General features: G+C 48.9%; 1 protein-coding gene across 1 annotated transcript in view; it reads left to right on the top strand.

Moving 5' to 3' along the window:
* rps6kal (ribosomal protein S6 kinase a, like) overlaps positions 1–10,502 on the top strand; it is a 68,777-nt gene extending 58,275 nt beyond the window's left edge. The window contains exons 16-20 of the mRNA XM_031797687.1: positions 644–802; positions 1,375–1,536; positions 8,257–8,451; positions 9,621–9,761; positions 10,284–10,502. Of these exons, the coding sequence (XP_031653547.1) occupies positions 644–802; positions 1,375–1,536; positions 8,257–8,451; positions 9,621–9,761; positions 10,284–10,409 (783 nt within the window). The 3' untranslated portion in view covers positions 10,410–10,502. The remainder of the gene's footprint in view (positions 1–643; positions 803–1,374; positions 1,537–8,256; positions 8,452–9,620; positions 9,762–10,283) is intronic.
* The last annotated feature ends 10,332 nt before the right edge of the window (positions 10,503–20,834 follow it).

The raw sequence follows: 20,834 nt of genomic DNA on the forward strand, positions 1-20,834 counted from the left end.
TGTCAAGCTCATTGAGGAACTCTCCAAGGTGTCAAGCTGATTGAGGAACTCTCCAAGGTGTCAAGCTCATTGAGGAACTCTCCAAGGTGTCAAGCTGATTGAGGAACTCTCCAAGGTGTCTAGCTGATTGAGGAACTCTCCAAGGTGTCAAGCTCATTGAGGAACTCTCCAAGGTGTCAAGCTCATTGAGGAACTCTCCAAGGGCACCTGGTGGGCGATAGATGACAACAATGTTAAGCTTGAGTGGACAGCAGACAGTGATATCATGGAATTCAAATGAGATGGACAGGTGAGAAAAGAGAACATCTCCACTTAGGAGAATTGAGTAGCCACCACCGTGATGACCAGATGATCTCAGACTATGAGAGAAATATAGTCAGATGAAGAGGGAGCAGCTGGAGTAGTAGTGTTCTCTGGGGTGATCATATCTCCGTCAGGGCCAAAAGGTCTAGGGACTGAAGAGCAGCATAGGCTGAGAGGAACTCTGCATTCTTGACCGTACCCCTAAACTGTTACCGTACCCCTAAGCTGTTACCGTACCCCTAAGTTGGGTCTCTGTCTGTATGTATTCTGTTTGTACTGACAGCTCAGTGTATTAACGTGTGTGTGTGTGTGTGTGTGTGTGTGTGTGTGTGTGTGTTAGGTGTATGATGAGGGCAGGTATGTGTATGTGGTAACAGAACTGATGAAGGGAGGAGAGTTACTGGATAAGATCCTCAGACAGAAGTTCTTCTCAGAGAGAGAAGCAAGCTCTGTTCTCTACACTATTACCAAGACTGTCCACTACCTGCACTGTCAAGGGGTAAGACTGAGACACAGTATGAAGAAACATCTACACACGTGTAACACACTGTAGACTGGCGTAAGACTGACCCACCTTGGGTGTGGGTGTTTTTTTTTCAAACTTTTATCTAACATATCTCTCTCACTCCTCCCTTTTGTCCTCTCTTCCTCTCTACCTCCTATCCTTCCTCCTCCCTCCCACCCCTCCTCCCTCTATCATCCTCTTTCCTGTTTCTTCTCTCTCTCTCGCCTCCCTCTCTCTCCTTCCCCTCTCGCTCCTCTTCCCCCTCTCTCTCTCTCACTTCTCTTCCCTCTCGCTCGCTCCTCTTCCCTCTTGCTCTCGCTCGCTCCTCTTCCCTCTCGCTCGCTCCTCCTCGCTCTCACTTGCTCCTCTTCATGCTCGCTCCTCTTCCCTCTCTGCTCACTCCTCTTCCCTCTCTCTCTCTCTCTCTCGCTCCTCTTCCTCTCTTCCCTCCTCTTCCCTCTCTCTCCCCTCCATCCTCCCGCTCTCTCCTCGCTCTCTCTCCTCTTCCCTCTCTCTCCTCTTCCCCCGTCTCTCCTTCATCTCTTTCCTCTCCCTCTTTCCTCTAGGTTGTCCATAGGGACTTAAAGCCCAGTAACATCCTCTATATGGACGACAGTGGGAATCCTGATTCTATCAGGATCTGTGATTTTGGTTTCTCCAAGCAGCTGAGAGGAGGAAACGGACTGCTACTAACACCATGTTACACAGCTAACTTTGTTGCTCCAGAGGTGAGAGACAGGAGGAGGAAGAGAGAGAGAAAGCAGTGTGTTGGGAAGGTTAGAGGTTTAGGAAGGATGAAGCTGTAGGGTTAGGAAGGATAACGTTGTAGGGTTAGGACGGATAAAGTTGGTGGGTTAGGAAGGGTCAAGATAGAGGGTTAGGGTTAAAGGGTTAAGTTAGATTGGTGAAGTTAGGGTTAGGAAGGGTGAAGTTAGGGTTGGGAAGGGTGAAGTTAGGGTTGGGAAGGGTGAAGTTAGGGTTGGGAAGGGTGAAGTTAGGGTTGGGAAGGGTGAAGTTAGGGTTGGGAAGGGTGAAGTTAGGGTTGGGAAGGGTGAAGTTAGGGTTGGGAAGGGTGAAGTTAGGGTTGGGAAGGGTGAAGTTAGGGTTGGGAAGGGTGAAGTTAGGGTTGGGAAGGGTGACATTGGAGGGTTGGGAAGGGTTGGGAAGGGTGACATTGGAGGGTTGGGAAGGGTGACGTTGGAGGGTTGGGAAGGGTGACGTTGGGAGGGGTCACGTTTGAGGGTTGGAAAGGGTCACGTTTGAGGGTTGGGAAGGGTGACGTTGGAGGGTTGGGAAGGGTGACGTTGGAGGGTTGGGAAGGGTGACGTTTGAGGGTTGGGAAGAGTCACGTTTGAGGGTTGGGAAGAGTCACGTTTGAGGGTTGGGAAGGGTCATGTTAGATGGGTAAAGTTAGGGTTTGGGAGGGTAAAGGTGGAGGGTTTGGAAGGATAACGGTGGAGGGTTTGGAAGGGTAACGGTGGAGGGTTTGGAAGGGTAACGTTGGAGGGTTTGGAAGGGTAACGTTGGAGGGTTTGGAAGGGTAACGTTGGAGGGTTTGGAAGGGTAAGGTTGGAGGGTTTGGAAGGGTAAGGTTGGAGGGTTTGGAAGGGTAAGGATGGAGGGTTTGGAAGGGTAACGTTGGAGGGTTTGGAAGGGTAACGTTGGAGGGTTTGGAAGGGTAACGTTGGAGGGTTTGGAAGGGTAACGTTGGAGGGTTTGGAAGGGTAACGTTGGAGGGTTTGGAAGGGTAACGTTGGAGGGTTTGGAAGGGTAACGTTGGAGGGTTTGGAAGGGTAACGTTGGAGGGTTTGGAAGGGTAACGTTGGAGGGTTTGGAAGGGTAACGTTGGAGGGTTTGGAAGGGTAACGTTGGAGTGTTGGGAAGGGTAACGTTGGAGGGTAGGGAAGGGTAAAGTTGGTGTTTAGGAAGGGTGTAGTTGGAAAGTTAGGGTGTTAGAGTCCAAATCAAATGTATTTATATAGCCCTTCGTACATCAGCTGATATCTCAAAGTGCTGTACAGAAACCCAGCCTAATACCCCAAACAGCAAGCAATGCAGGTGTAGAAGCACGGTGGCTAGGAAAAACTCCCTAGAAAGGCCAAAACCTAGGAAGAAACCTAGAGAGGAACCAGGCTATGTGGGGTGGCCAGTCCTCTTCTGGCTGTGCCGGGTGGAGATTATAACAGAACATGGCCAAGATGTTCAAATGTTCATAAATGACCATCATGGTCATATAATAATAAGGCAGAACAGTTGAAACTGGAGCAGCAGCACGGTCAGATGGACTGGGGACAGCAAGGAGTCATCATGTCAGGTAGTCCTGGGGCATGGTCCTAGGGCTCAGGTCCTCCGAGAGAGAGAAAGAAAGAGAGAAGGAGAGAATTAGAGAACGCACACTTAGATTCACACAGGACACCAATAGGACAGGAGAAGTACTCCAGATATAACAAACTGACCCTAGCCCCCCGACACATAAACTACTGCAGCATAAATACTGGAGGCTGAGACAGGAGGGGTCAGGAGACACTGTGGCCCCATCCAAGGACACCCCGGACAGGGCCAAACAGGAAGGATATAACCCCACCCACTTTGCCAAAGCACAGCCCCCACACCACTAGAGGGATATCTTCAACCACCAACTTACCATCCTGAGACAAGGCTGAGTATAGCCCACAAAGATCTCCGCCATGGCACAACCCAAGGGGGGGGTGCCAACCCAGACAGGATGACCACATCAGTGAATCAACCCACTCAGGTGACGCACCCCTTCCAGCGACGGCATAAGAGAGCCCCAGTAAGCCAGTGACTCAGCCCCTGTAATAGGGTTAGAGGCAGAGAATCCCAGTGGAAAGAGGGGAACCGGCCAGGCAGAGACAGCAAGGGCGGTTCGTTGCTCCAGAGCCTTTCCGTTCACCTTCCCACTCCTGGGCCAGACTACACTCAATCATATGACCCACTGAAGAGATGAGTCTTCAGTAAAGACTTAAAGGTTGAGACCGAGTTTGCGTCTCTGACATGGGTAGGCAGACCGTTCCATAAAAATGGAGCTCTATAGGAGAAAGCCCTGCCTCCAGCTGTTTGCTTAGAAATTCTAGGGACAATTAGGAGGCCTGCGTCTTGTGACCGTGTACGTGTAGGTATGTACGGCAGGACCAAATCAGAGAGATAGGTAGGAGCAAGCCCATGTAATGCTTTGTAGGTTAGCAGTAAAACCTTGAAATCAGCCCTTGCTTTGACAGGAAACCAGTGTAGAGAGGCTAGCACTGGAGTAATATGATCAAATTGGTGGTTCTAGTCAGGATTCTAGCAGCCGTATTTAGCACTAACTGAAGTTTATTTAGTGCTTTATCCGGGTAGCCGGAAAGTAGAGCATTGCAGTAGTCTAACCTAGAAGTGACAAAAGCATGGATACATTTTTCTGCATCATTTTTGGACATTAAGTTTCTGATTTTTGCAATGTTACGTAGATGGAAAAAAGCTGTCCTTGAAATGGTCTTGATATGTTCTTCAAAAGAGAGATCAGGGTCCAGAGTAACGCCGAGGTCCTTCACAGTTTTATTTGAGACGACTGTACAACCATTAAGATTAATTGTCAGATTCAACAGAAGATCTCTTTGTTTCTTGGGACCTAGAACAAGCACCTCTGTTTTGTCCGAGTTTAAAAGTAGAAAGTTTGCAGCCATCCACTTCCTTATGTCTGAAACACATGCTTCTAGCAAGGGCAATTTTGGGGCTTCACCATGTTTCATTGAAATGTACAGCTGTGTGTCATCCGCATAGCAGTGAAAGTTAACATTATGTTTTCGAATAACATCCCCAAGAGGTAAAATAAATACCCCTATAAACTTTTCCTATTCATGAAAATCGCAAATGAAATGAAATAAATGTATTCAAACACAAGCTTATCCTTTTGTTAACAACACAGTCATCTCAGATTTTCAAAATATGCGTTACAGCCAACGCTAGACAAGCATTTGTGTAAGTTTATCATGGCATAATGCTATGCTAGGCTCTGCTGGCAGCAGGCAACATTTTCACGAAAATAAGAAAAGCAACCAAATTAAATAATTTACCTTTGAAGAACTTCAGATGCTTTCACTCAGGAGACTCCCAGTTAGATGGCAAATGTTCCTTTTTTCCAAAAATATTATTTTTGTGGGCGAAATAGCTCCCGTTTGTTCATCATGTTTGGCTGAAAAATCGACCCTAAAATGCTACAACTATAACACCAAACTTTTTTCAAAATTTGCTCCATAATATCGACAGAAACACGGCAAACGTTGTTTAGGATCCATCCTCAAGGTGTTTTTAACAAATATATTCGATAATATATCCGTCGAGGCAGTTGGTTTCTCATAAGAAGCAATTGGAAAAATGGCTACCTCAGTATTTTACACAAGGTTTTCTGCGGGAGACACCATGTGACCACATGCCATATATGGTCCCTTACAGCCATTCTTCAAGGGAAATGCCTAAAAAGACGTCACAATGCTGTAGACACCTTGGGGAAAACGTAAGCTCATTCGTAGCTCATTCACAGCCATATAAGGAGTCATTGGCATGAGGCGGTTTCAAAAAATGTGGCACTTCCTGGTTGGATTTGTATCTGGGTTTCGCCTGTAACATCAGTTCTGTGGCACTCAGACAATATCTTTGCAGTTTTGGAAACGTCAGTGTCTTCTTTCCAAATCTGTCAATTATATGCATAGTCGAGCATCTTTTCGTGAAAAAATATCTTGTTTAAAATGGGAACGTTTTTTATCCAAAAATTTAAATAGCGCCCCCTAAATCCAAATTGTTAAGAGGCTCCTCTGTCCTCCACTCGTTACCTGTATTAATGGCACCTGTTTGAACTTGTTATCAGTATAAAAGACACCTGTCCACGACCTCAAACAGTCACACTCCAAACTCCACTATGGCCGAGACCAAAGAGCTGTCAAATGACACCAGAAACAAAATTGTAGACCTGCACCAGGCTGGGAAGACTGAATCTGCAATAGGGAAGCAGCTTGGTTTGAAAAAATCAACTGTGGGAGCAATTATTAGGAAATGGAAGACATACAAGACCACTGATAATCTCCCTCGATCTGGGGCTCCACGCAAGATCTTAGTGAAGGGACTTAGTGAATGACCTGCAGAGAGCTGGGACCAAAGTAACAAAGCCTACCATCAGTAACACACTACGCCGCCAGGGATTCAAATCCTGCAGTGCCAGACGTGTCCCCCTGCTTAAGCCAGTACATGTCCAGGCCCGTCTGAAGTTTGCTAGAGAGCATTTGGATGATCCAGAAGAAGATTGGGAGAATGTCATATGTTCAGATGAAACCAAAATATAACTTTTTGGTAAAAACTCAACTCATCGTGTTTGGAGGACAAAGACTGCTGAGTTGCATCCAAAGACCTACTATGAAGCATGGGGGTGGAAACATCATGCTTTGGGGCTGTTTTTCTGCAAAGGGACCAGGACGACTGATCCGTGTAAAGGAAAGAATGAATGGGGCCATGTGTCGTGAGATTTTGAGTGAAAACCTCCTTCCATCAGCAAGGGCATTGAAGATGAAACATGGCTGGGTCTTTCAGCATGACAATGATCCCAACACACCGCCCTGGCAACGAAGGAGTGGCTTCGTAAGAAGCATTTCAAGGTTCTGGAGTGGCCTAGCCAGTCTCCAGATCTCAACCCCATAGAAAATCTTTGGAGGGAGTTGAAAGTCCGTGTTGCCCAGCAACAGCCCCAAAACATCACTGCTCTAGAGGAGATCTGCATGGAGGAATGGGCCAACATACCAGCAACTGTGTGTGAAAACTTTGTGAAGACTTACAGAAAACGTTTGACCTCTGTCATTGCCAACAAAGGGTATATAACAAAGTATTGAGAAACTTTGTTATTGACCAAATACTTATTTTCCACCATAATTTGCTAATTAATTCATTAAAAATCCTACAATGTGATTTTCTCGATTATTTTTTTTTCTTCTCATTTTGTCTGTCATAGTTGAAGTGTACCTATGATGAAAATTACAGGCCTCATCTTTTTAAGTGGGAGAACTTGCACAATTGGTGACTGACTAAATACTTATTTGCCTCACTGTATATGCATATCCTAGCTTCTGAGCCTGAGTAAGTTTACTTTGGACATTTATCCGAGTTTCCGAATAGTGCCCCTTGTCACTAAAAAGTTAGGAAGGGTAAAGTTGGAGTGTTTGGGCTAGACAGGGTTAAGTTAGATGGTTATGATTGGTTAAGTTAGATGGGTGAAGTTGGAGGGTTACGAAAGGCTAAAGTTTGTGTTAGGAAGTCTACAGTGGGTTAGGAAGGGTAACGTTAGGGTTGACATTAGGAAGGGTAAAGTTAGGGTTGACATTAGGAAGGGTAAAGTTAGGGTTGGCATTAGGAAGGGTAAAGTTAGGGTTGGCATTAGGAAGGGTAAAGTTAGGTTTGACATTAGAAAGGGTAAAGTTAGGTTTGACATTAGGAAGGGTAAAGTTAGGGTTGACATTAGAAAGGGTAAAGTTAGGGTTGACATTAGAAAGGGTAAAGTTAGGGTTGACATTAGGAAGGGTAAAGTTAGGGTTGACATTAGGAAGGGTAAAGTTAGGGTTGACATTAGGAAGGGTAAAGTTAGGGCTGGCATTAGGAAGGGTAAAGTTAGGGCTGGCATTAGGAAGGGTAAAGTTAGGGTTGGCATTAGGAAGGGTAAAGTTAGGGTTGACATTAGGAAGGGTAAAGTTAGGGTTGACATTAGGAAGGGTAAAGTTAGGGTTGACATTAGGAAGGGTAAAGTTAGAGTTGACATTAGGAAGGGTAAAGTTAGGGTTGACATTAGGAAGGGTAAAGTTAGGGTTGACATTAGGAAGGGTAAAGTTAGGGTTGACATTAGGAAGGGTAAAGTTAGAATTGACATTAGGAAGGGTAAAGTTAGGGTTGACATTAGGAAGGGTAAAGTTAGGGTTGACATTAGGAAGGGTAAAGTTAGGGTTGACATTAGGAAGGGTAAAGTTAGATGGTTTATGGTTAGGAAGATGAAGTTAGATGGTTTAGGGTTAGGATGTGTTAAGTTAGGGTTGGCATTAGGAAGGGGAAGTTAGATGGTTTAGGGTTAGGAAGGTGAAGTTAGATGGTTTAGGGTTAGGATGTGTTAAGTTAGGGTTGGCATTAGGAAGGTGAAGTTAGATGGTTTAGGGTTAGGAAGGTGAAGTTAGATGGTTTAGGGTTAGGAAGGTGAAGTTAGATGGTTTAGGGTTAGGAAGGTGAAGTTAGATGGTTTAGGGTTAGGAAGGTGAAGTTAGATGGTTTAGGGTTAGGAAGGTGAAGTTAGATGGTTTAGGGTGAAGTTAAGCAATCTGAGTGTTCTCTAGCCCCTTACCTGTACTGAGTGTGTGTGTTGTCTTTTGCTGTTTGTGTTTCTCTGGATGTGACTCTCTCTGTGTATGTATTTCTGTGTGTAGGTGTTGATGCGTCAGGGTTATGATGCTGCCTGTGATATCTGGAGTCTTGGAGTGTTGTTATACACCATGTTAGCAGGATACACGCCCTTCGCTAACGGCCCCAAGGACACACCTGAAGAGATCCTGTTGAGGATGGGGTCAGGGAAGTTCTCTCTGAGCGGTGGGAACTGGGACATGGTGTCTGACAGCTCCAAGGTACACACTGTTATCTAGCATACTGCTTGTTGACCAGTCTGTTGTTGTGTGTCTCTAGGACCTGTTATCTAGCATGCTGCTTGTTGACCAGTCTGTTGTTGTGTGTCTCTAGGACCTGTTATCTAGCATGCTGTTTGTTGACCAGTCTGTTGTTGGGTGTGTGTTTGTTCGTGTCTCTAGGACCTGTTATCTAGCATACTGCTTGTTGACCAGTCTGTTGTTGTGTGTCTCTAGGACCTGTTATCTAGCATGCTGCTTGTTGACCAGTCTGTTGTTGTGTGTCTCTAGGACCTGTTATCTAGCATGCTGCTTGTTGACCAGTCTGTTGTGTGTCTCTAGGACCTGTTATCTAGCATACTGCTTGTTGACCAGTCTGTTGTTGTGTGTCTCTAGGACCTGTTATCTAGCATACTGCTTGTTGACCAGTCTGTTGTTGTGTGTCTCTAGGACCTGTTATCTAGCATATTGCTTGTTGACCAGTCTGTTGTTGTGTGTCTCTAGGACCTGTTATCTAGCATACTGCTTGTTGACCAGTCTGTTGTTGTGTGTCTCTAGGACCTGTTATCTAGCATACTGCTTGTTGACCATTCTGTTGTTGTGTGTCTCTAGGACCTGTTATCTAGCATGCTGCTTGTTGACCAGTCTGTTGTTGTGTGTCTCTAGGACCTGTTATCTAGCATACTGCTTGTTGACCAGTCTGTTGTTGTGTGTCTCTAGGACCTGTTATCTAGCATACTGCTTGTTGACCAGTCTGTTGTTGTGTGTCTCTAGGACCTGTTATCTAGCATACTGCTTGTTGACCAGTCTGTTGTTGTGTGTCTCTAGGACCTGTTATCTAGCATGCTGCTTGTTGACCAGTCTGTTGTTGTGTGTCTCTAGGACCTGTTATCTAGCATACTGCTTGTTGACCAGTCTGTTGTTGTGTGTCTCTAGGACCTGTTATCTAGCATACTGCTTGTTGACCAGTCTGTTGTTGTGTGTCTCTAGGACCTGTTATCTAGCATGCTGCTTGTTGACCAGTCTGTTGTTGTGTGTCTCTAGGACCTGTTATCTAGCATATTGCTTGTTGACCAGTCTGTTGTTGTGTGTCTCTAGGACCTGTTATCTAGCATACTGCTTGTTGACCAGTCTGTTGTTGGGTGTGTGTTTGTGTTTGTTCGTGTCTCTAGGACCTCCTCTCTAAGATGCTTCATGTTGATCCTCACCAGCGTTATTCAGCTGAACAGGTCCTGAAACACGCCTGGATCACGCAACGAGACACGTTACCACACTTCCAGCTCGCACGCCACGATGCACCACACCTCGTTAAGGTAACACACGCCACGACGCACCACACCTCGTTAAGGTAACACACACCACAATGCACCTCACCTCGTTAAGGTAACACACGCCACGACGCAACACACCTCGTTAAGGTAACACACACACCATGGTGCCTGATGGTCAACCCCTTTAGCCAGTTAGCTATGGTGCCTGATGGTCAACCCCTTTAGCCAGTTAGCTATGGTGCTTGACTGTCAACCCCTTTAGCCAGTTAGCTATGGTGCTTGACTGTCAACCCCTTTAGCCAGTTAGCTATGGTGCTTGACTGTCAACCCTAGTCTTTAAGCGGAGGGGCCCAGAGGCAGTTTACCAATGCACCCTGTGTGTGTGTGTGTGTGGGGTGTGTGTGTGTGTGTGTGTGTGTGTGTGTGTGTGTGTGTGTGTGTGGTGTGTGTGTGTGTGTGTGGTGTGTGTGGTGGGTGTGTGTGTGTGTGTGTGTTTTGGAGAGGTGACAGCAGAGAGAACTGCTATCAACTAAATGATCCTGTGTTTGTGTGTTTCCTGTGTAGGGAGCGATGGCAGCTACCTACTCTGCTCTGGGTCATAAGACGTGTCAGCCAGTTCTGGAGCCAGTAGCTGCTTCTAGCCTGGCACAGAGACGCAACATGAAGAAACTCACCTCTATTGACATGTAACACACACACCTCGGCCCCAGCCTCCCTCTGCCCCAGCCTCCCACTGCCCCAGCCTCCCTCTGCCCCAGCCTCCCTCTGCCCCAGCCTCCCACTGCCCCAGCCTCCCACTGCCCCAGCCTCCCACTGCCCCAGCCTCCCACTGCCCCAGCCTCCCTCTGCCCCAGCCTCCCACTGCCCCAGCCTCCCACTGCCCCAGCCTCCCACTGCCCCAGCCTCCCACTGCCCCAGCCTCCCTCTGCCTCAGCCTCCCTCTGCCCCAGCCTCCCTCGGCCCCGACCCGTCTCCCCTCCAGTCTCCCCTCGGCCCCGACCCGTCTCCCCTCCAGTCTCCCCTCGGCCCCAACCCGTCTCCCCTCGGCCCCAACCCGTCTCCCCTCGGCCCCAACCCGTCTCCCCTCGGCCCCAACCCGTCTCCCCTCGGCCCCAACCCGTCTCCCCTCGGCCCCAACCCGTCTCCCCTCGGCCCCAACCCGTCTCCCCTCGGCCCCAACCCGTCTCCCCTCGGCCCCAACCCGTCTCCCCTCGGCCCCAACCCGTCTCCCCTCGGCCCCAACCCGTCTCCCCTCGGCCCCAACCCGTCTCCCCTCGGCCCCAACCCGTCTCCCCTCGGCCCCAACCCGTCTCCCCTCGGCCCCAGCCTGCCCCAAACCTCCTCCCCTCGGCCCCAGCCTGCCCCAACCCGTCTCCCCTCGGCCCCAGCCTGCCCCAACCCGTCTCCCTCGGCCCCAGCCTGCCCCAACCCTCCTCCCCTCGGCCCCAGCCTGCCCCAACCCGCCTGCCCCAACCCGTCTCCCCTCGGCCCCAGCCTGCCCCAACCCTCCTCCCCTCGGCCCCAGCCTGCCCCAACCCGTCTCCCCTCGGCCCCAGCCTGCCCCAACCCGTCTCCCCTCGGCCCCAGCCTGCCCCAACCCGTCTCCCCTCGGCCCCAGACTGCCCCAACCCGTCTCCCCTCGGCCCCAGACTGCCCCAACCCGTCTCCCCCCCGGCCCCAGCCTGCCCCAACCCGTCTCCCCCGGCCCCAGCCTGCCCCAACCCGTCTCCCCTCGGCCCCAGCCTGCCCCAACCCGTCTCCCCTCGGCCCCAGACTGCCCCAACCCGTCTCCCCTCGGCCCCAGACTGCCCCAACCCGTCTCCCCCCTGCCCCAGCCTGCCCCAACCCGTCTCCCCCGGCCCCAGCCTGCCCCAACCCGTCTCCCCTCAGCCCCAGACTGCCCCAACCGTCTCCCCCCTGCCCCAGCCTGCCCAACCCATCTCCCCCGGCCCCAGCTCAGACAACCTCCATCCCTGAGAGACACCAACACATGTGTTCCAGCTGAGAGTCCCACTCTGATGGTTTCATTTCTCCCCTCTGTCACATGCTCTCTCTCTTTCTCTCTTTGTCTCTCTTAGAAGAAGACAAACACCAGCTGATACTGTAGTTCACTGTGATAGGTCGATCCTAATCTACTTAACTAAACTGTGCACCCCCGCTCTTCTCTCATCTCTTTTCTTCCCTTCATTATGTTCTCCACTGCTCTATCTCTCTCTCTCCGTCTCTCTCTCTCTCCCTCCCGTATTCTCTCTCTCTCCTCTCTCTCTGTCTCCCTCTCTCTCTCCGTCTCTCTATCCCTCCCGTATTCTCTCCTCTCTCTCTCCGTCTCCCTCTCTCTCTATCCCTCCCTTATTCTCTCTCCTCTGTCTCCCTCTCTGTCTCCGTCTCTCTGTCTCCATCTCTCTGTCTCCATCTCTCTGTCTCCTCTCTCTCTGTCTCCCTCTCTCTCTGTCTCCCTCTCTCTCTGTCTCCCTCTCTCTCTGTCTCCCTCTCTCTCTGTCTCCCTCTCTCTCTGTCTCCCTCTCTCTCTGTCTCCCCCTCTCTCTCTGTCTCCCCTCTCTCTCTGTCTCCTCTCTCTCTCTGTCTCCCTCTCTCTCTCCTCTCTCTCTCCCTCCTCTCTCTGTCTCCCTCTCTCCTCTCTGTCTCCCCCTCTCTCTCTGTCTCCCCCTCTCTCTCTGTCTCCCCCCTCTCTCTCTGTCTCCCCCTCCTCATCTCTGTCTCCCCCTCTCTCTCTGTCTCCCCCTCTCTCTCTGTCTCCCTCTCTCTCTCCGTCTCTCTATCCCTCCCGTATTCTCTCCTCTCTCTCTCCGTCTCCCTCTCTCTCTATCCCTCCCTTATTCTCTCTCTGTCTCCCTCTCTGTCTCCCTCTCTGTCTCCGTCTCTCTGTCTCCATCTCTCTGTCTCCCTCTCTCTCTGTCTCCCTCTCTCTCTGTCTCCCTCTCTCTCGTCTCCCTCTCTCTGTCTCCCTCTCTCTCTGTCTCCCTCTCTCTCTGTCTCCCTCTCTCTCTGTCTCCCTCTCTCTCTGTCTCCCCCTCTCTCTCTGTCTCCCCCTCTCTCTCTGTCTCCCCCCTCTCTCTCTGTCTCCCCCTCTCTCTCCGTCTCCCCCCTCTCCTCCGTCTCCCTCTCTCTCTCCGTTCTCCCTCTCTCTCTCCGTCTCCCTCTCTCTCTCCGTCTCCCTCTCTCTCTCCGCCTCCCTCTCTCTCTCCGTCTCCCTCTCTCTCTCCGTCTCTCTCTCTCTCTCCCTTCCCGTATTCTCTCCTCTCTCTCCGTCTCCCTCTCTCTCTCCGTCTCTCTCTCTCTCTCCGTCTCCCTCTCTCTCTCCGTCTCTCTCTCTCTCTCCGTCTCCCTCTCTCTCTGTCTCCCTCTCTCTCATTCTCTCTCTCTCTATCCCTCCCGTATTCTCTCTCTCCTCTCTCTCCCTCCCGTATTCTCTCTCCATCTCCCTCTCTCTCTCCATCTCCCTCTCTCTCTCCGTCTCTCTCTCTCCGTCTCCCTCTCTCTCTCCGTCTCCCTCTCTCTCTCCGTCTCCCTCTCTCTCTCCGTCTCCCTCTCTCTCTCCGTCTCTCTCTATCCCTCCCGTATTCTCTCTCTGTCTCCCTCTCCTCTCTCTCCCTCCCATATTCTCTCTCTGTCTCTCTCTCCTCTCTCTCTGTCTCCCTCTCCTCTGTAGGCTGACTACATACAGTACTCCAGCATCAGAAAAGCCTGCCAACTCTCTGTTCTGACACACACACTTCCTCTTTGTCTCAACCGATTTGTCTGTCTGATCCCTGACTGTGATCGTGAAAGTAGACTCTGTCTGATCCCTGACTGTGATTGTGACCGTGAAGGTAGACTCTGTCTGATCCCTGATTGTGACCGTGAAGGTAGACTCTGTCTGATCCCTGACTGTGATCGTGAAGGTAGACTCTGTCTGATCCCTGACTGTGATCGTGAAGGTAGACTCTGTCTGATCCCTGACTGTGATCGTGAAGGTAGACTCTGTCTGATCCCTGACTGTGATCGTGAAGGTAGACTCTGTCTGATCCCTGACTGTGATCGTGAAGGTAGACTCTGTCTGATCCCTGACTGTGATCGTGAAGGTAGACTCTGTCTGATCCCTGACTGTGATCGTGAAGGTAGACTCTGTCTGATCCCTGACTGTGATCGTGAAGGTAGACTCTGTCTGATCCCTGACTGTGACCGTGAAGGTAGAAAAGCAAACAAGCATCCTGTGCATAAAAACAACAACTGGTCAATGAGGAGGAGATGATGGTGGTACTGTTGGGTTATTTCTGTGGGGGGGGGGGGGGGGAAGACGTGGGAAGGAGAGTGTCTGACTGTGGGAAGAGACTTACAGAGAAGCTGAATTACAAAACAGATCATTTCCATGACTCTTTAAGACATTGTGGAGTTCATTTCCATGACTCTTTAAGACATTGTGGAGATCATTTCCATGACTCTTTAAGACATTGTGGAAATTGTACCATATTGTATTTATTTCATTTATAAAATTATATTTTTCTTTCAAGTTCTGTATATATTGCCATTAAAGATCATTATTGCCATGGGTCATCTGTTGATGTGTTTAACCTTACTGTGTGTCTGTACTGTGTGTGTTAAAGGAGCTACAGTGCCTTCAGTATTCATAGCCCTTGACCTAATCCACATTTGTTGTTACAGCCTGAATTCAAAATGGATGAAATAGATCTCACCCATCTACCCACAACCCCCCATAATTAATGGATGAAATAGATCTCACCCATCTACCCACTACCCCCCATAATTAATGGATGAAATAGATCTCACCCATCTACCCACTAACCCCCATAATTAATGGATGAAATAGATCTCACCCATCTACCCATAACCCCCCATAATTAATGGATGAAATAGATCTCACCCATCTACCCATAACCCCCCATAATTAATGGATGAAATAGATCTCACCCATCTACCCATAACCCCCCATAATTAATGGATGAAATAGATCTCACCCATCTACCCATAACCCCCCATAATTAATGGATGAAATAGATCTCACCCATCTACCCATAACCCCCCATAATTAATGGATGAAATAGATCTCACCCATCTACCCATAACCCCCCATAATTAATGGATGAAATAGATCTCACCCATCTACCCATAACCCCCCATAATTAATGGATGAAATAGATCTCACCCATCTACCCATAACCCCCCATAATTAATGGATGAAATAGATCTCACCCATCTACCCATAACCCCCCATAATTAATGGATGAAATAGATCTCACCCATCTACCCATAACCCCCCATAATTAATGGATGAAATAGATCTCACCCCATCTACCCATAACCCCCCATAATTAATGGATGAAATAGATCTCACCCATCTACCCATAACCCCCCATAATTAATGGATGAAATAGATCTCACCCATCTACCCACAACCCCCCATAATTAATGGATGAAATAGATCTCACCCATCTACCCACAACCCCCCATAATTAATGGATGAAATAGATCTCACCCATCTACCCATAACCCCCCATAATTAATGGATGAAATAGATCTCACCCATCTACCCATAACCCCCCATAATTAATGGATGAAATAGATCTCACCCATCTACCCATAACCCCCCATAATTAATGGATGAAATAGATCTCACCCATCTACCCACAACCCCCCATAATTAATGGATGAAATAGATCTCACCCATCTACCCATAACCCCCCATAATTAATGGATGAAATAGATCTCACCCATCTACCCATAACCCCCCATAATTAATGGATGAAATAGATCTCACCCATCTACCCACTACCCCCCATAATTACAGTGAAAACATGTTTTCAGAATTGTTTGCATATTTATTGCAAATGGAATAGATAAATAGCTATTTTACATCAGTATTCACACCCTGAGTCAATACATATTAGAATCACCTTTGGCAGTGATTACAACAGTGAGTCTTTCTGATATTTGCACATGATTCTTTTTGAAATTCTTCAAGCTCTGTCAAGTTGGTTGTTGATCATTACTAGACAGTCATTTTCAAATCAATTTGTCAAAACTGTAGGCCCCATAGGAACATTCAATGTCGTTTTATTAAGCAACTCCTTGTGTTTTAGGTTATTGTCCTGCTGAAATCTAAATTCATCTCCCAGTGTTTGTTGGAAAGCAGACTGAACCATGTATTCCTAAAATATTTTACCTGTGCTTAGCCCTATTCCATTTATTTTTACAAATAAAACTCCCTGCCAAAGGCAAGCATACCCATAACATGATTCAGCCACCACCATGCTTGAAAATATAAGTGTTGTACTCAGTGTTGTTGGATTTGCCAGAAACATAATGCTTTGAATTCAGGACATTAAGTATATTTTCTTTGACACATTTTAGCAGTTTTACTTTAGTGCCTTATTGCAAACAGGATGCATGTTTGGAATATTTGTATTCTGTACAGGCTTTCTTTTTCAATCTGTCATTTAGGTTAGTATTGTGGAGTAAGTACAATATATATACTCAGCAAAATAAGAACTGTCCTCTCACTGTCAACTGTGTTTATTTTCAGCAAACTTAAAATGTGTAAATATTAACAAGATTCAACAACTGAGACATAAACTTCCACAGACATGTGACTAACAGAAATTGGATAATGTGTCCCTGAACAACGGGGGAGGTCAAAATCAAAAGTGACAGTCAGTATCTGGTGTGGCCACCAGCTGCATTAAGAACTGCAGTGCATCTCCTCCTCGTGGACTGCACCAAATTTGCCAGTTCTTTGCTGTGAAATGTTACCCCACTCTTCCACCAAGGCACCTGCAAGTTCCCAGACATTTCTGGGGGGAATGGCCCTAGCCCTCACCCTCAGATCCAACAGGTCCCAGACTTGCTCAACGGGATTGAAATCCGGGCTGTTCGCTGGCCATGGCAGAACACTGACATTCCTGTTTTGATAGTGCTGTTAAGAAGGTAGAAACTAGGGCCTGTAGGACCTGCATTGTTGATAGTGCTGTTAAGAAGGTAGAAACTAGGGCCTGTAGGACCTGCATTGTTGATAGTGTTGTTAAGAAGGTAGAAACTAGGACCTGCCTTGTTGATAGTGCTGTTAAGAAGGTTGAAACTAGGGCCTGTAGGACCTGCATTGTTGATAGTGCTGTTAAGAAGGTAGAAACTAGGGCCTGTGGGACCTGCCTTGTTGATAGTGTTGTTAAGAAGGTAGAAACTAGGGCCTGTGCGACCTGCCTTGTTGATAGTGTTGTTAAGAAGGTAGAAACCACCACCACTTGCTGTACCAGCTTTACCACCACCACTTGCTCTACCAGCTCTACCACCACCACTGGCTCTACCACCACTAGCTCTACCACAACTAGCACTAGCTCTACCTCCACCACCACTAGCACTACCACCTCCACCACCACTAGCTCTACCACCACCTCCACCACTAGCTCTACCTCCACCACAACTGGCTCTACCACCACTAGCTCTACCACAACTAGCTCTACCTCCACCACCACCAGATCAACCGCCACCACCACTAGCTCTACCACCAATAGCTCTACTGCCACCACTTTCTATAACACCACCACCACCACTAGCTCTGCTACCACCACTAACTGCACTAGCTCTACCGCCACCACCACCAGCTCTACCGCCACTACTAGCTCTCCCACCAAAACCACTAGCTCTAACACCACCACCACTAACTCTAACGCCACTACAAGCTCTCCCACCACCACCACTAGCTCTACCGCCACCACAAACTCTACCGCCAACCCCAGCTCTACTAGATCCACCACTAGCTCCACCACCACAACTAGCTCTACCACCACTAGCTCAATACCATCACCACTAGCTCTACCAGCACTACCACCACTAGCTCTACCACCACCAATAACTATTCCACCACCACTATATTAACACCATCACCACTAGCTCTACCACCACCACGAACTCTTCCACCACCACTATCTCTGCTAGATCTACTACTAGCTCCACCATCACCACCAATAGCTCCACCATCACCACCACTAGCTCCACCACCACCACTCGTTTGACCATATCTACCACCACTAACTCAACCACTAGCTCTACTACTACCACCACTAGCTCTACCACCACTACTAGCTCTCTTGCCACTAGCTCTACCACCACTACTAGCTCTCTTGCCACCACCACTAGCTCTAGAACCACCACACCTAGCTCTACCTCCACTACTAGCTCTCCCACCAACACCACTAGGCTCTAACACCACCACCACTAGCTCTACAACCTACTAGTTCCAGCAGATGTATCACCACCACTAGCACTACCAACACCACTAGCTCCAACACACTCACTACTAGCTCTACCACCACCACTAGCTCAACTCCATTCATCACTATCTCTTCTAGATTCACCACTAGCTCTACCACCGCCACTAGCTCTACAAGCTCTACCACTAGCTCTACCACCACCACTAGCTCTACCGTCACTAGCTCTACCACAACGACTAGATCTACCACCACCACTAGGCTCTTCTAGATTCACCACTAGCTCTACCACCACTAGCTCCAACACCCTCACTATCAGCTCTACCACCACCACTAGCTGTACTACATCCACCACTAGCTCCACCAGCACTAGATCTACCACCACCACAATGTCCCTGTCTGATGACGTCTACTGTAGATTCATTTTACTGAGGTGTGTTGCTGTTACCACCACTAGCTCTTTCTCCATCACTACTAGCTCTACTGCCAAAATATCTATGTGCTCTACCACCACTGCTAGCTCTATGGCCAAGATGTTCAAATGTTCATAAATGACCAGATTGGTTCAATAATAATAAGGCAGAACAGTTGAAACTGGAGCAGCAGCCCGGCCAGGTGGACTGGAGACAGCAAGGAGTCATCATGTCATGTAGTCCTGAGGCATGGTCCTAGGGCTCAGGTCCTCCGAGAGAGAGAAAGAAAGAGAGAATTAGAGAGAGCACAATTAAATTCACACAGGACACAGAATAGGACAGGAGAAGTACTCCAGATATAACAAACTGACCCTAGCCCCCCGACACAAACTACTGCAGCATAAATACTGGAGGCAGAGACAGGAGGGGTCAGGAGACACTGGCCCCATCCGAGGACACCCCCGGACAGGGCCAAACAGGAAGGATATATCCCCACCCACTTTGCCAAAGCACAGCCCCCTCAACCACCAACTTACCATCCTGAGACAAGGCCGAGTATAGCCCACAAAGATCTCCGCCACGGCACAACCCAAGGGGGAGGGGCCAACCCAGACAGGAAGATCACATCAGTGACTCAACCCACTCAGGTGACGCACCCCTCCCAGGGACGGTATGAAAGAGCCCCAGTAAGCCAGTGACTCAGCCCCTGTAATAGGGTTAGAGGCAGAGAATCCCAGTGGAAAGAAGGGAACCGGTCAGGCAGAGACAGCAAGGGCGGTTCGTTGCTCCAGAGCCTTTCCGTTCACCTTCCCACTCCTGGGCCAGACTACACTCAATCATATGACCCACTGAAGAGATGAGTCTTCAGTAAAGACTTGAGGTTGAGACCGAGTTTGCGTCTCTTACATGGGTAGGCAGACCGTTCCATAAAAATGGAGCTCTATAGGAGAAAGCCCTGCCTCCAGCTGTTTGCTTAGAAATTCTAGGGACAATTAGGAGGCCTGCGTCTTGTGACCGTAGCGTACGTGTAGATATGTATGGCAGGACCAAATCAGAGAGATAGGTAGGAGCAAGCCCATGTAATGCTTTGTAGGTTAGCAGTAAAACCTTGAAATCAGCCCTTGCCTTGACAGGAAGCCAGTGTAGGGAGGCTAGCACTGGAGTAATATGATCAAATGTTTTGGTTCTAGATTCTCCACTAGCTCTACCACCACTAGCTCCAACACCCTCACTACTAGCTCTACCACCTCCACTAGCTGTACTACATCCACCACTAGCTCCACCACCACTAGATCTAGATCTACCATCATCACTAGCTCTACCACCACCACTAGCTCTACTACCACAACTAGCTCTACTACCACCACTAGCTCCAACACCATGACTTCTAGCTCTACCAGCTCTACCACCACTAGCTCTACCACCACTAGCTTACCGCAACCACCACTAGCTTTACTGCCATCACCACTAGCTCTACAGCCACCACCACTAGCTCTACAGCCACTACTAGCTCTACCACCACCTCCACCACTAGCTCTTCCACCACCACTTGCTCCAACACCACCACCACTAGATCAACCGCCACCACCACTAGCTCTACCACCAATAGCTCTACTGCCACCACTTTCTCTGACACCACCACCACTAGCTCTGCTACCACCACTAACTGCACTAGCTCTACCGCCACCACCACCAGCTCTACCGCCACTACTAGCTCTCCCACCAACACCACTAGCTCTAACGCCACCACCACTAGCTCTACCACCAATAGCTCTACCGCCACCACTTCTCTGACACCACCACCACTAGCTCTGCTACCACCACTAACTGCACCAGCACCACTAGCTCTACCGCCACCACCACTAGCTCTACCACCACCACTAGCTCTCCTGCCACCACCACTAGCTCTAGCACCACCACCACTAGCTCTACCGCCACTACTACTAGCTCTACCTGCACCAACTATATTTCTTCCGCCACCACAATGTCCCTGTCTGGTGACATCTGCTCTTCTACCACCACCACAGTCTCTACCACCACTAGCTCTACGAGTTCTACCACCACCACTAGCTCTCCCACCACCACTAGCTCTACCACCACCACTAGCTCTACTACCACTACTAGCTCTACTGGATCTACCACCACCAATAGCTCTACTACCACCACCACTAGCTCTACCATCACTAGATCTACTACACCACCACTAGGTCTACTACCACCACCACTAGCTCTAATTCCACCACTAGCTCTACTGGATCAACCAACACTAGCTATACCAGCTTTACCACCACCATTAGCTCTACTACCACCTCCACTAGCTCTACCACAACTAGCTCTACCACCACCACCACTAGCTCTACCACCACTACTAGCTCTACCACCACCTCCACCACCACTAGCTCTACCACCACTCGCTCTACCTCCACCACCACTAGTGCCACTAGGTCTACTACCACCACCACTAGGTCTACTACCACCAC

This window comes from Oncorhynchus kisutch, linkage group LG19, assembly GCF_002021735.2.
Source record: "Oncorhynchus kisutch isolate 150728-3 linkage group LG19, Okis_V2, whole genome shotgun sequence".
NCBI classification, from domain to species: Eukaryota; Metazoa; Chordata; class Actinopteri; order Salmoniformes; family Salmonidae; genus Oncorhynchus; species Oncorhynchus kisutch.